The sequence below is a fragment of the Cervus elaphus genome, chromosome 20, assembly GCF_910594005.1.
Source record: "Cervus elaphus chromosome 20, mCerEla1.1, whole genome shotgun sequence".
Lineage (NCBI taxonomy): Eukaryota > Metazoa > Chordata > Mammalia > Artiodactyla > Cervidae > Cervus > Cervus elaphus.
The window spans coordinates 80,118,888-80,132,922 of NC_057834.1; the positions used below are offsets into that span (position 1 = coordinate 80,118,888).

At 37.3% G+C, this 14,035-nt stretch overlaps 1 protein-coding gene across 8 annotated transcripts in view; it reads left to right on the plus strand.

Annotated features, from left to right (window-relative positions):
* Positions 1-14,035, plus strand: part of COL24A1 (collagen type XXIV alpha 1 chain) — a 382,349-nt gene that overhangs the window by 56,178 nt on the left and 312,136 nt on the right. For all 8 annotated transcript variants that reach the window (XM_043877542.1, XM_043877547.1, XM_043877541.1 and 5 more), the window contains one exon: positions 13,263-13,316. In XM_043877542.1, coding sequence (XP_043733477.1) covers positions 13,263-13,316 — 54 coding nt within the window. The remainder of the gene's footprint in view (positions 1-13,262; positions 13,317-14,035) is intronic.

A 14,035-nucleotide genomic window follows, 5' to 3' on the forward strand; every position in this document is an offset into this window, starting at 1 on the left:
ACTATATAGAAAGCTGAGTGCTGAAGAATTGATGCTTTTGAACTATGGTATTGGAGAAATCTCTTGAGAGTCCCTTGGACTTCAAGGAGGTCCAACCAGTCCATCCTGAAGGAAATCAGTCCTGAATATTCATTGGAAGGACTGATGCTAAAGCTGAAACTCCGATGCTTTGGCCACCCGATGTGAAGAACTGATTCATTTGAAAAGACCTTGATTTTAGGAAAGATTGAAGGCAGGAGGAGAAGGGGACAACAGAGGATGAGATGGTTGGATGGCATCACTGACTCAATGGACATGAGTTTGAGTAAACTGCAGGAGTTGGTGATGGATAGGGAGGCCTGGCGTGCTGCAATCCATGGGGTCACAAAGAGTCGTACATGTTTGAGCAACTGAACTGAATACTTTTATTATACCACAGTGTCATTATTTTTAAAAAATGGTAAATATTAGAAAAATAAAGGGAAAGAATAAATTTTTGCTTATGAAATTGCCTTACCTTTCCTAGAATTAAAGCTTAGTTCTGATGCCGAAAGCTCAGAAGTACACCGGTGCCAAATTAAATCTCGGAGACAGAGTTTTGAGTGACGTGGAAAAGGATAGCTTTATTTTTTGCCTGGAAAAGGGTGACACAGTGGGCTCATACTCTTACAACCATGTGTCCCAACTTGGGAAAGATAGAGACAAGTTGTATAGTAATTATTCAAAGAGGACGACATGATTAGCTTGTGGACATTCATGTCCACGAAGGGTTAATGATGAGGTAAGTTAGGAGTCTATATTGTCAACCTTCAGGTCCAACTGGTCTGGGGTCTATATACTTGTGGGTAGCATACCATCATTAATCATTAACTTCTCTCACCTGGAGAGTTTCAGTATTTGCCAAGTAGCTCAAAGATACTGTTGTGTGTATCCTTTGATGGGGGATATAAGACCTTGCCCCAAGGCTCCTCTTGACTGTTTTCTCCCAGATCTCACATCACCTCCCTTCCCCTAATTTACAATTGCTTGAATTTGCCCTTTGGAATTCAGGGAACATCTTGGAGGCTGAAGGGAGGCTGTTTCCTATAATCAAAGAAATGAGGGGCACAGAGTCCTTGTGCCCTGGAGCCCAACAGGGCCCTGCACAGTATCAGTACAATCAAATGGTTGATGAAGGGAAGTTTCTTTTTACAGAAAAATCTAGCAAATTAAGAATACTAGAATTAAAAATCACCACTTTGGCCATCCTGATGAAAAAAAGATTAAAAAACAGAAGCAACTCAGGAAGTCCAAAGCCCTTGAGGCAGGAGGATGCTTGGCAGGCTTTGAGGAATGCTGAATGAGATAAGTGGTAGGAGATAGATCAGAGAGATAGTAAGAGGCAGGTTAGTTCAGACGTTGCAGGTAAGAATTTTGGTTTGAATTTTACTGTTGTGTATTTGTTGGAGAGTTCTAAGTACAGGGAAGCCTGGCGTGCTGCAGTCAATGGGGTTGCAAAGAGTTGGACATGACTGAGCGACTGAACAAGAACAACAAAGTAGAAAGATGGCATCATGCAATTTACGTTATGGAAGGATGGTTCTGGCTATCACAGAGAATAGATTGGGGTAAGGGAAGGGAGAAATAGGAACACCAGTTTAGAGACTTCTTCATTGGTCTACCCAAACTCATGCCATGGATGAGGGACTAGAGTGTTAACAACAGTGACAGTGTGAAGTGGTCAAAATCTATACATATTTTGAGGTATAGTCAACATAATCGCTGTTGAGTCACTTACAAGTAGTTGAACAGCTGGTATTGTGGGAGCTGCCATCTACTGGAATGAGGAGGAATGTGATTTGGGGTTTTCATTGGTTTTGTTTTTGCCTGGGATGAAATCAAGGGTTCATCTTCATTAATGTTTTCAAAGAACCAACCTTTGGATTTGTGGATTTTTTTCTATGGACCATTTAATGTTTAATTGATTTTTAGCTCTATTCTAATTTAGAGCTATGAATATCTCTCTAAGGGCTGATTTCCCTGAAGAAGAAAATGGCAACCCACTCCAGTTTTAGGAGAATCCCATGAACAGAGAAGCCTGGTGGGATACAGACCATGGGGTCACAAAGAGTTGGACACGACTGAAGTGACTTGGTGTTGCAGAACCCAGTACTTGAGAAACCAAGCACCACACTTGGAGAGTAGGAGAACTCAGGTTTATTATACCAGTGGGCCCAGAGGAATTAATACCCTAAGCTCTGAGCCTTGAACAAAGGGATTACAGAGTTTTTATAGACAGACTATAGTGAGCAACAGGCTGGTTTAAACTAAGGGGTTTCACGTACGCGGAAAAAGTAGTCAAGATGGGGAGGGGGATGCCTGACCTTTACACAGACAGGCATGATTAAGCAGGTTTCCAGGGGCTGGGCAATTGCAAAGAGCAGGACAAGGGTGAGTGAGATAAGCTCCAGTTCCTAGTACTGTTAGTCCCCACTTTCTGAGACTATGTGACCTATGTGATCCAGACTGCAGGGAACAAGCTGAGTTACAGAGGTGGAAGGAGCAAGAGGTTATGTAAAATTTTAATTTTTCCTCTTCATTAGTACACACATGTGCACATTTGATGTGTTTCCATTAAGTTGAAATAAATGCTTTCATCTTCACTCATGGGTTATTCTGAAGTACATTGTTTTGTTTAATGTTCATCAATTGGAAGCTTTTCTCGTGACCTTATTGTTACTGATTTCTAATTTAGTTCCATTGTGGTCAGTACACAATGGAAGAGTTTAATCTTTTAAAATTTGTTTGAGGCATTTTATGGCCCAACAGGTGATCTATCCTGATTAATATTTCACATGAACTTCAGAGGGTTGTGTATCTTGTATTTGTTGGGTATCAGTTCAGTTCAGTCAATCAGTCCTGTCTGACTCTTTGCGACCCCACTGACTGCAATATGACAGGCTTCCCTGTCCATCAGCAACTCCCGGAGCCTACTCCCGGAGCCTACTCAAACTCATGTCCATTGAGTTGGTGATGCCATCCAACCATCTCATCCTCTGTCATCCCCTCCTCTCGCCTTCAATCTTTCCCAGCATCAAGGTCTTTTCAAATGAGTCAGTTCTTCTCATCAGGTGGCCAACGTATTGGAGTTTCAGAGTCAGCATCAGTCCTTCCAGTGAATATTCAGGATTGATTTCCTTTAGGATGGACTGGTTGGATCTCCTTGAAGTCCAAGTGACTCTCAAGAGTCTTTTCCAACACCACAGTTCAAAAGCATCAATTCTTCAGCACTCAGCTTTCTTTATGGTCCAACTCTCACATCCACACATGACTACTGGAAAAACCATAGCTTTGATTAGACGGACCTTTGTCAGCAAAGTAATCTGTGTTTTTTAATATGCTGTCTAGGTTGGTCATAGCTTTTCTCCCAAGGAGCAAGCGTCTTTTAATTTCATGGCTGCAGTCACCATCTGCAGTGATTTTGGAGCCAAAAAAAGTCTCTCACTGTTTCCATTATTTCCCCGTCTATTTGCCATGAGTGTTCTGTAAATGTCAATTCGATTAGGGTGGCTTATGGTAGTCAAATTTTCTCTGTCCTTACTAGTTGTATTTGTGTTTAGAAAGTGTTTAGTTAGTGTTTGCTGCATGTATTTTGCAGCAGTCTGTGATACATGCACATATAAGGTTGATTGTTTTCCTAATTATCAGATATTTTAATCATTATCAAATACATTTAGTAAGTCTCCTCTTTTTGAAGTCTAATGTGTTAGTAATAGAGTTGTACCAACTTTTTAGTGCTTTTTGTCTGTCTACTATATAAATTTCCTTGCCTTTACCTTTCTATATTTAAATTGCATCTCTTATAGACACTGTGTAGTTGGATTTTACAAGTTTATCCAGGTTGATGATCTCTGATTTTTCATTAGAGCATTAAGTTCATTTACACTTGTGTAATTTTGATATGACTGGGTCTTGCTCTTCTGCATTGTCATTTCTTTTCCGTTTATCCCCTATGTTTTGCCCCTTTATTCCTTTTTTCTACCTTCTTTTTGGATAATCAAATATTTTTTAGTATTCTATTTAATTTCTCTGTTGGCATTTCAGCTGTATTTCTGATCTTTAGTCATTGCTTTAGGGGTCACAATATGCATTATTATTGTAGTTTGCTTGGAATTAATATGGTAATATTTCATGTAGAATATGACTCATACAATTATTTAGCTATTATCCTCCTGTATTTTATGTTCTGTTGTTTATTTTACATCTGCTGTTGCTGCTGCTAAGTCGCTTCAGTTGTGTCCGACTCTGTGCGACCCCACAGACGGCAGCCCACCAGACTCCCCTGTCCCTGGGATTCTTCAGGCAAGAATACTGGAGTGGGTTGCCATTTCCTTATCCAATGCATGAAAAGAAAAGTGAAAGGGAAGTCGCTCAATCAGGTCCCACTCTTAGCGACCCCTTGGACTGCAGCTACCAGGCTCCTCTGTCCATGGGATTTTCCAGGCGAGAGTACTGGAGTGGGTTGCCATTGCCTTCTCTGATTTTACATCTATATCATTATAAACCCAATAGTACAATGGAATAATTTCTGTATTAAGTAATCAGTCTTTTAAGGAAATTAGAAGAAACAAGCAAGGGATTTATTTTCATTTCCAGAGCTCTTTATTCCTTCCTTTGGATCTGAGTTTCTATCTGGTGTCACTTCTCATTAGCTAGAAGAAATTCCTTCAGTATTCTTGGAGTACAGTTCTACTGGCAATGATTTCTCTTGGTTTTTGTTTACGTGAAATTTCTCTACATTTTTTTGAAGGATAGTTAAACAGTTATCGAGTAAAGAAAATCTTGGTTGAGAATGTTTTTCTTCCAGTACTTTAAACATGTCTGTTGTTCTCATCTTTTGGCCTTTACTGTTTCTGATGAGAATTCAGCCAACATTATTGTTTCTTTCAATATGATATGTAATTTTTCACAGAATATCTTAAGGCTTTTATCTTAATCTGGCTTTTAGTAGCTTTACTATATTATATGAAGGGTTTGTTTCCTTTAGATATTTCTTATTTGGGCTTTACTGAATGCCTTATAACCTATAAAAATTTTTAAACAAATTTGGGTCATTTTTGGACATTACTTTTTCAAATAGTCTTTCTGTCCAATTATTTCTCTCCTTTCCTTCTGGGCCTTCATTTACATGTATGTTAGATTACTCAGTATTGTCCCGTAGGTCACTAGATCTCTGTTCATTTTTGCCATGTATTTCTTTCCTCTTCAGACTTCTATAGATCTGCCTTTAAGTTCACTAAATTTTACTTCTGCCTTCTCTAACATGGTGTTAATATCATCCAGTAAATTTTTATTTCAGATATTGTATCATCAGTTCTAGGTTTTTAGTTGATTTTTTATATAGTTTTCATCTGTCTGTTGATAATTGTTCACTCATTATGATCATCCTTTCCTTTAAGTCCTTGAACATGTTTATAGTAATTATTAAATCCTCAACTGCTAATTCTAACATCAGTCCTCTTGAGGACTTTGACCCCTTTTTGTCTTTGTGTGTGCTTAGTCATGTCCAACTCTTTGCAACCCTTTGGGCTGTAGTCCACCAGGCTCCTCTGTCCATGGGATATCCTAGGCAAGAATAGTGGAGTGAATTGCTATTTCCTTCTATGGGGGATCTTCCCAAACCAGGGATCAAACCCACGTCTTTTGTGTCTCCTGGATTGCAGGAGGATTCTTTACCCATTGAGCCATCAGGGAAATCCTTTTTTGTCCTTTGGAGACTTGATTTTTGTTCTGTAGGTGCTGAAATAACTGGTGCATCACCTTAAACTTCTACGGGTTTAGAAACACTTAAAGGGCATATTTCAGTTTTTGCTTGTAGTGTTAGTGCAAGTCCATTAGTCCCAAGAATATAGTATTTGCTTTTAAAGTATAACTCTTCCTCAGTTTCAGGAGAGAGGTGTTTATTCAGATATTTACCATGTTCCTCTAAAATGATGTGGCTCAAACCCCAAACTTTCCTCTGTAATGACCAGCAGCTGAAATTTGTGAATTCTTTTAGCCCTTTAGCTGTTGCCTTCTGCTGAGCTTTTTGGAATCTATCTCATGAAAATGCATGTCAGGATCAGCCAAGAATTAAAGAAAGTCTATATTTAAGTTTTTTGGGAAGCTGACTTTCTTTCTAGGATTCTCTCCCTTAATTTACAATCATTCTGGTACTCCTACACTCTGTCTTCTGACACCATTAGCCAAAAAGTTTGTTTCTCTGCTTGAATTCCAACTGTTCCATGAAGACTTGGAAATGTTCTTAGGAGAAAGGCTGTGTAAATGTGTATTACACCAAGTGTGGATTCTTCTTTCAAAAATTGAATACCCTCCAGCCTTGTTTTTTTATTGTTCCCCTGTGTTTTTAAGTAGTTGTTTTATGTATCTTGTTTTGATTTCATAGTTGTAATCTTCAGGAAGATTAATTGCAGATGTGCAACCCTGACACTGTCAATTCCCAAGAGTTCCTTTTTGATTATACTCAATTTGAGACAACTATTTAACATCCAAGTGGAGATATATAATAAGAGTAAATGGATTTGGAACTCAGGGAAGATATTGTAGCTAAAAGTATCATACATTTCAGAGTCATCAATGTATATATGGAATTTAAAGCTATGGAACTGATGAGATCACATGGGGATGAATGTAGACATTGAAATGTCCAAGGACTAAGTCTTGGGTTACTTCAGAATTCAATTAGGAAGATGAAGATGAACAAATAGAGGGAACTGAGAATGAATGATCAATAAGGTAGGATAGTGATAGGGACAAAAGCCTGAGTAGAGTAGATCTAAGAAGGAATGGCAGGAGACAAAGTCATCTAGTTAACACAGACAACTTTCTAAAGGAGTTTTCTCTAAAAGGGAACAGTATAATGGAGCAGAGAAGGGAGATGTGGGCTCAAGGAAAGATGTTTTTTAAGATCGGAGAAATTACATTGTGTTTACTTGGCAACAGCAATTATCTTAGACATAAAAATTAAAATAATGTAAGGAGGACAGTTCACCAATGATGTCCTTTGGGAGTTTGGTTGTGATGGCAGAGTATTTTGGAACAGATTAAGGAGAGATATAGTGGATTTGGTTATGAGAGCTTATCAAAGCTGAAAGCAAGATAATCAGCTGAGAGTGAAGAGAGAGAAGTTAGGAAATAATCATCTAAGAAAAATGGGAAAGTGAATTGACTAAGCAACTACTGAACATGTCAAAAGACAAGACAAAATCAATGTAAGTCATGAATTTAATGTGAGATTTGTCATCATGATTGTTTTCTCTTACATTTACCCACTCTGGGTAGGGTCAGAGTAAGTGGAGTTTATATTTAAGATTTTCCAGGTAAACTATGACAGAGAAAGAAACAGGTGGTGGTGTTACTTATGTATGCAAGGAAATAGTTAGAATATAAGACACTGGAATTTAGGCTCTCTAGAGATGGAAAGTGAGGCCACTAGGGGATGAGAGAGTGAAAACGTAGTGGGATCACATATTAGTAGTTCCAGTGGATCAAATAATTGCTAAAGTTACAAGGGCTTAGAGTGAGCTATAAAGATAAGGTGTTGGTTAGAGAGCATAAGGCTTAAAATTGAGATTATGGAGCTTGTGTAGTTATTGCTAACATTAAAGCCAGGATTATTCAAGTGGTACTACCTCAGGATCATGTCATTTAATGTTTCCTTTGTGATACTCTCCCAATTTAGCTTATTCATACTCTGCAATTTTACATTCCAAATTATTTTCATTAAAATTTTTCTGCTTCATCAGTAATTCATTCAAGTGTTCTCTGCTTTTCAAGATGGCCATAATTGTAAACATTTTTACAATGTTTATGTTTACCTTGTGTTACAAAAATTGTAAACATTTTTAAATGATTGTATTTACTACTGTTATTTTTAATACTATTAAATACTGTTCTAACATCTTTATGGGTCTAATATCTTAGTTTGATTATTTAATTTATAAACATTATTTTTAATTCCAAGGAGTTTGTGAAAAGCCAATCAGATGTGGCCAGAAGTGTTTCAGGAATCATAGAATAAATACAAAATGAGGGAAATATAAGTAAGACAGTTTGGAGTGTTCCCCTTAAATGCAGAAAAGTATGTCCTACTTCCTTGACATTTCAGACAAAATTGGCATATTCAATAATCTCTTCCTCATGCATTTTATACTAGGATCAGTGCACAACTGGCCAGGTTAAAAGCATTTTCTTCATGCTGACTTAAATTTCCGGTTCTAGAATATGACTTTATCAGTACACTCAAGCATCTTTGTGTGTCAGTAAAAGAGATTTGACATATCTCTTTAAATATGTTGCCAAGATATATAAAGCTTAGGAATAAGAAAACAGTTTGTCTTTACATCTGGTTTTTATTGGTTAATTGATTACTTTCTTCCACTTTTCAGGTTTTTTTTTTAAGTGGAAGATGAAATGTCAGATTAGAAGATGATGTCAAGAAAGTTATTTGAAAGATAATTATATTAAGGAACTTGGTATATAATAGAAAACTCAGGGCTTCCCTGATAGCTCAGTTGGTAAAGAATCCACCTGCAATGCAGGAGATCCTGGTTTGATTCCTGGGTTGAGAAGATCCGCTAGAGAAGGGATATGCCACCCACTCCAGTATTCTTGGGCTTTCCTGGTGGCTCAACTGGTAAAGAATCCGCCTGCAATGAGGGAGACCTGGGTTCGATCCCTGGGTTGGGAAGATCCCCTGGAGAAGAGACCAGCTACCCACTCCAGTAGTCTGGCCTGGAGAATTCCTTGGACTGTATAGTCCATGGGGTCACAAAGAATCAGACACAACTGAGTGACTTTCACTTTCAGAAAATTCAGATTGGACCTAAAAAAGAGTTTTTAGTGTGAGAATTAAAAGTAAAAACATTGGCCATAAAAAGTTTTATTCAAATTTCTCAAGGGCTGTCATTTAAGTTCTTTTCAAATTTTTTGTAAATATTGCCTCAAATCAATTAATTAGGCTTTATAATAGAAATTAATTATGCTGTGTAAAAAAAAATACAATTTTACTTTAACAGATATTGTGATAATGAGAAAGAAAATTGACCCAATTTATTGATACTTTTCTAGACAATTAATATTTTTGCACCTTATTGCTTTATCTATAAAGGGATTTGCTAGATAAGCTCTAAAATTTCATAAGTTCTAAGTTTCTTCTTTTTAGGTGAAGAGTTCAGTTCTTAAATACTAAGATAATCCTAAAGCCATTTGTGAGGTCCTATAATTTTATAACCAGTGATCTAAAATTGTATTAGTGGTAGAAGTAGTGATGGGAAATGAAATATGAAAGGGAATAGGTCAGACTGGAAAACAACTTTTTCCTTAAACATTTTTTTTGATGCTTAAATTAAAATATTTTATGCTTTTTTGGCACTTCTGCCAATGAAGACTTGTTTCTAATCTATAAAATGAAAATACTTACTGGAGAACATGAAGGACTTTTTGTCTTCCTTTCATTAGTTTGAGCGCTGTTTAAAAGCATTCTTCCCATATCCACTCCCCACCTCTAACTTTAAGCTGTAGGCCTCACGTTTTATTTCACTGAGAAATTAGAAGCAATCAGGTGAGAATTAGCTCTTATGTTTTTTCCTGTTGCCAAGACTAGCAACCTAACATCTGTACCCATATATTCTACCTCTGGAATTGTTTGAACCAGATTAATTGTCCCTACTGAAATGTCTTTGCTTGGACCCTGGATCTGTGAGGCATACTTAAGAGAAGTACACATTTCTCCCAATTTATGCTCAATTTCTCCCTCGTTCCTAGATCACTCCCATCAACAAAATAGCTTGATATACTAGTTTCCATGTTAAAAAATTTTGAAAGCCTAAGGCTTCTCTTCAAACTCACAACTTCTTTCTCACAAAATAACATGTACTCCCCTTTTTCCTCTACTTTCTACTTGTCTTATTAGTCAAAGCTCCTGTCTTACCACCCATGACTTTCACATGTTCTTGACCACTCCACTGATATGGCACCTGTCAAGGTCACCAACCACTTCTGTCTTTCTCCACAGCATCTTGCCAGACTTAATTTTCAGGAGCTGTGGACACAGTTGGCCGTACCTTCATTCGAAAATGTCTTCTCTACACTTGGAGGCCCCGCAGTCACTTTGTTTGCCTTTCCGACTTACCTGCTGTGTCACTTCATTCTTCCTTTCTGTCTTTCCTCCTACAGTTTGTAAATATTGGAACATATTTAGTGAACCATCCTCCTTCCTCTGCTTTTCTCTGTATGTACACTTTGTCTCAATTGTTGTTCAGTCATTCAGTCATGTCTGACTCTTTGCGACCCCATGGACTGCAGCACACCAGGCTTCCCTGTCCTTCACTGTCTCCCAGAGTGTGCTTAAACTCATGTCCAATTGAGTAGGTGATGTCATCCAACCATCTCATCCTCTGTCACCCCCTTCTCCTCCTACCTTAAATCTTTCCCAGCATTAGGGTCTTTTCCAGTGAGTCAGCTCTTCGCATCAGATGGCCCAAATATTGGAGCTTCAGGTTTGGCATCAGTCCTTCTAGTGAATATTTAGGGTTGATTTACTTTAGGATTGACTGGATTGATCTCTTTGCTGTAAGGAACTCTCAAGAGTCTTCTCCGGCACTGTAGTTTGAAAGCATCAGTTCTTCAGTGCTCAGCCTTCTTTATGATCAACTCTTACATCTGTAAATGACTACTGAATAAACCATAGCTTTGACTAAACAGACCTTTGTCAGCAACGTAATATCTCTGCTTTTGAATATGCTGTCTAGGTTTGTCATAGCTTTTCTTCCAAGGACAAAGTGTCCTTTAATTTCATGGCTGTAGTCACCCTCTGCAGCGATTTTGGAGCTCAAGAAAATAGTCCGTCACTGTTGCCATTTTTTCCCCATCTATTTGCCATGAAGTGGTGGGACTAGATGCTGTGATCTTTACTTTTTGAATGTTGAGTTTTAAGCTAACTTTTTCACTCTTTCACCATGGTTTCATATACAATTTATTTTCTGGTGACTTTTGATTTCCAGACTCAGCATCCAGCAGTACACACAGTGTCTCCACTTGGAAATCCAAGAGACACCTTGCTTTTAACATGTCCAAGAGAGAACTACAGCTGATATCCAGTCCTACTCTTCTCCCTAATCTTTTCCATTAATCATTTTCCCATTGTATATGGACTAGATGCCAATCTGTCTCTTTCACTTCCCATCCTGGAAAAAAAATTCTAACAGCTCTGCCTTCAATATGTGTTTTGAATTTGCAGCTCCCATAATGTCTCTTCAACATTATAGCCAGTGGTATATCAGAAGATAGATCTGAGTAAAAGTCAAGCCACAAATAAGGCCTAATAATTCCTTCTGTGTTCCAGCCCCATTTGTCTCTCTGAAGTACATGCCCCCCTCTCTCCCCTTTGCTCCTGTTACGTTGGGTAGCCTGCTGTTTTTCAGGTAAATCTCAGGCCGTTTTCACTTACTCTTTTCCTCTGCTGGGGATGCTCTTCGTGATCTTCCTCCAGATATATTTACACCTCCCTCCCTTACGTCTTTTAATTCTCTGGTCAGATATCCTTCTTAGGGATGGTTCTGCCCACTGTACACAACAAGGGAGCCCTCAAAGCCCCTGCTGGTCACAGTTCCCTTCTCCAGCTCCTGCTTTCTCTCTGACATCTATACAAGAAACTGTATTTTAAAAGTTTCTTTTATAGATGTTTATTCTTTTTTTTTTTTTTCTCACAGTGTAATGTCAGCCTAAAGAGGACAGATAATTTATCTGTTTTGTTCATTCCTGAGTGTTCGGGAAGTTGTTCAGTAAATATCCATGGAGTGAAAGAAATAAAAATTACCCCTGAACATGTGAAGGAAGACATAACAGTTTCCCATAGGGTGGAAATAAAATTTAGGAATGGAAAATTATCTATTATTAGCTGAGAATGGTAGTGAAGTCAGAATTTGAATGATAATCTCAATTCTGTATTTTATGAAGAGTGAAATAGAAAAGGAAATATTTTTCCTAGTATGTATAGATAGGACTGAGCAACTAAACAACAATGAATAATAAAAAAAGTTGATTTTACTATTGTACCCAAAATTTCAGATTGAAATATGAAGTTATATTTCTCTTAAAATATAAAAGATTTCCAGAGTATGAGAAATATCTATTTTATAAAAATAAAAATAATTTTTCCAGTTAGAGAGTTGTTGTTGGTTTTTTGTTTGTTTGTTTATTTTTTATTGTAAAAGTAATGCATGTACTTTGGGCTTCCCAGGTGGTTCAGTGGTAAAGAATCCACCTGCCAATGCAGGAGCCGCAGGGAAATATCCCCTGGAGGAGAAAATGGCAACCTGCTCCAGTATTCTTGCCTCTAAAATTCTATGGACAGAGGAGTGTGGCAGGCTACAGTCCATGGGGTTGCAAAGAGTAGGACACAACTGAGCATGCATACAATGCACGGTACATTGCAAGATTTTGGAAAATATTTAAACTTGGAATGATGTCTTAAAATTTGGAGAATTAGTATAAGCAGTTTTTTTCCCACCAAAAATAACATTTCCCCATGCTAAAAATTATAACTCAATATGTCATGAAGACTATAAAACTGAGCACTGAAGAGTTGATGCTTTTGAACTGTGGTGTTGGAGAAGACTCTTGAGAGTCCCTTGGGCTGCAAGAGGATCAAATCAGTCCATCCTAAAGGAAATCAGTCCTGAATATTCATTAGAAGCACTGATGCTGAAGCTCCAATACTTTGGCCACCTGATGCAAAGAGCTGACTCATTTGAAAAGACCCTGATGCTGGGAAAGGTTGACGGCAAGAGAAAGGGATGACAGAGGATGAGATGGTTGGATGGCATCACTGACTCAATGGACATGAGTTTGAGCAAGCTCCAGGAGTTGGTGATGGACAGGGAGGGCTGGCATGCTACAGTCCATGGGGTCACAAAGAATCAGTCATCACTGAGTGACTGAACTGAACTGATGTCACAATATGTAGTTCTCATAAAGAAATGTTTCAATTTTAGTATAACTTGATTGATTAGAAAAATCAGCTGTGTCTGGGAAATTTCTAGGAATCTTCTCAACATTTAAAATTAAGGATAAATGAAATATACATTAAAAAGATAAGTAATCTATATTCATCTTAATTTAAAATATGTAATTTTATTCAATACCATATAAACTGTATATAGTGCATAGCATTACATACAACTGAGGAAGTATGATATATGTGATTTATGTTTCATCAAGTGTTTTATAACTGTTTTATCTAGGGCCCTAAAGGAGATCCAGGTTTTTCCCCAGGTCATGCTCTTTCTGGAGAAAAGGTAATTATTTGTCCATGAAATAAAATCTTGTTGATATATTTCAAGCATTTAAAAATAGCTTTTACTTTTTAAAAAATATAGATTTTACTTGATTTCAAAGTGTGTAATAACTATTGGATTTTAATGAAGAAATATTTGAACAATCAAGTAGATGGTGTCATCAGCCTAACATATCAGTTAAAATCATATAATTAATTTTACTGAATGTCCATTCTGGCATGCTCTTGTGCTTCCTGCCAACTAGGAACAGATGGGGCAAAAAATTACAACAAGATGTTTTTGGTCCTAACCTCAAGAATGTGGCCATTAGTATGGGTGCCATTATAAATTCTAATGCCATTTTACACCTTTTTTAGAATGGTTCTACATACTTTATCTTGTTTAAGTCTCACAGTAACAGTGACAGAGGCTGTCGTCATTTTTTTTTCAGTTGAGAAAAGAGGATTCATAGAATTTAAGTAGTTAGCAAGTGAAAGAATTAATGATATATCTTAATTTTCTAACTTTCAATACAGTATGCTTTTCATTATATTTTTCATTATAAAATAATGCTCTCAGATACACACACATATGCATTTAGGTAAAAAGAAACTAATATTTCAAAGTAATGATAGCAACAAAAATCATTTTTAGGAGGAAGATACTGTTTTTGCAGTGAGAATGAATATAAGTTGAGTATTTAGGCATATATCTGGGAAGCTTTATTTAGTCATACACTT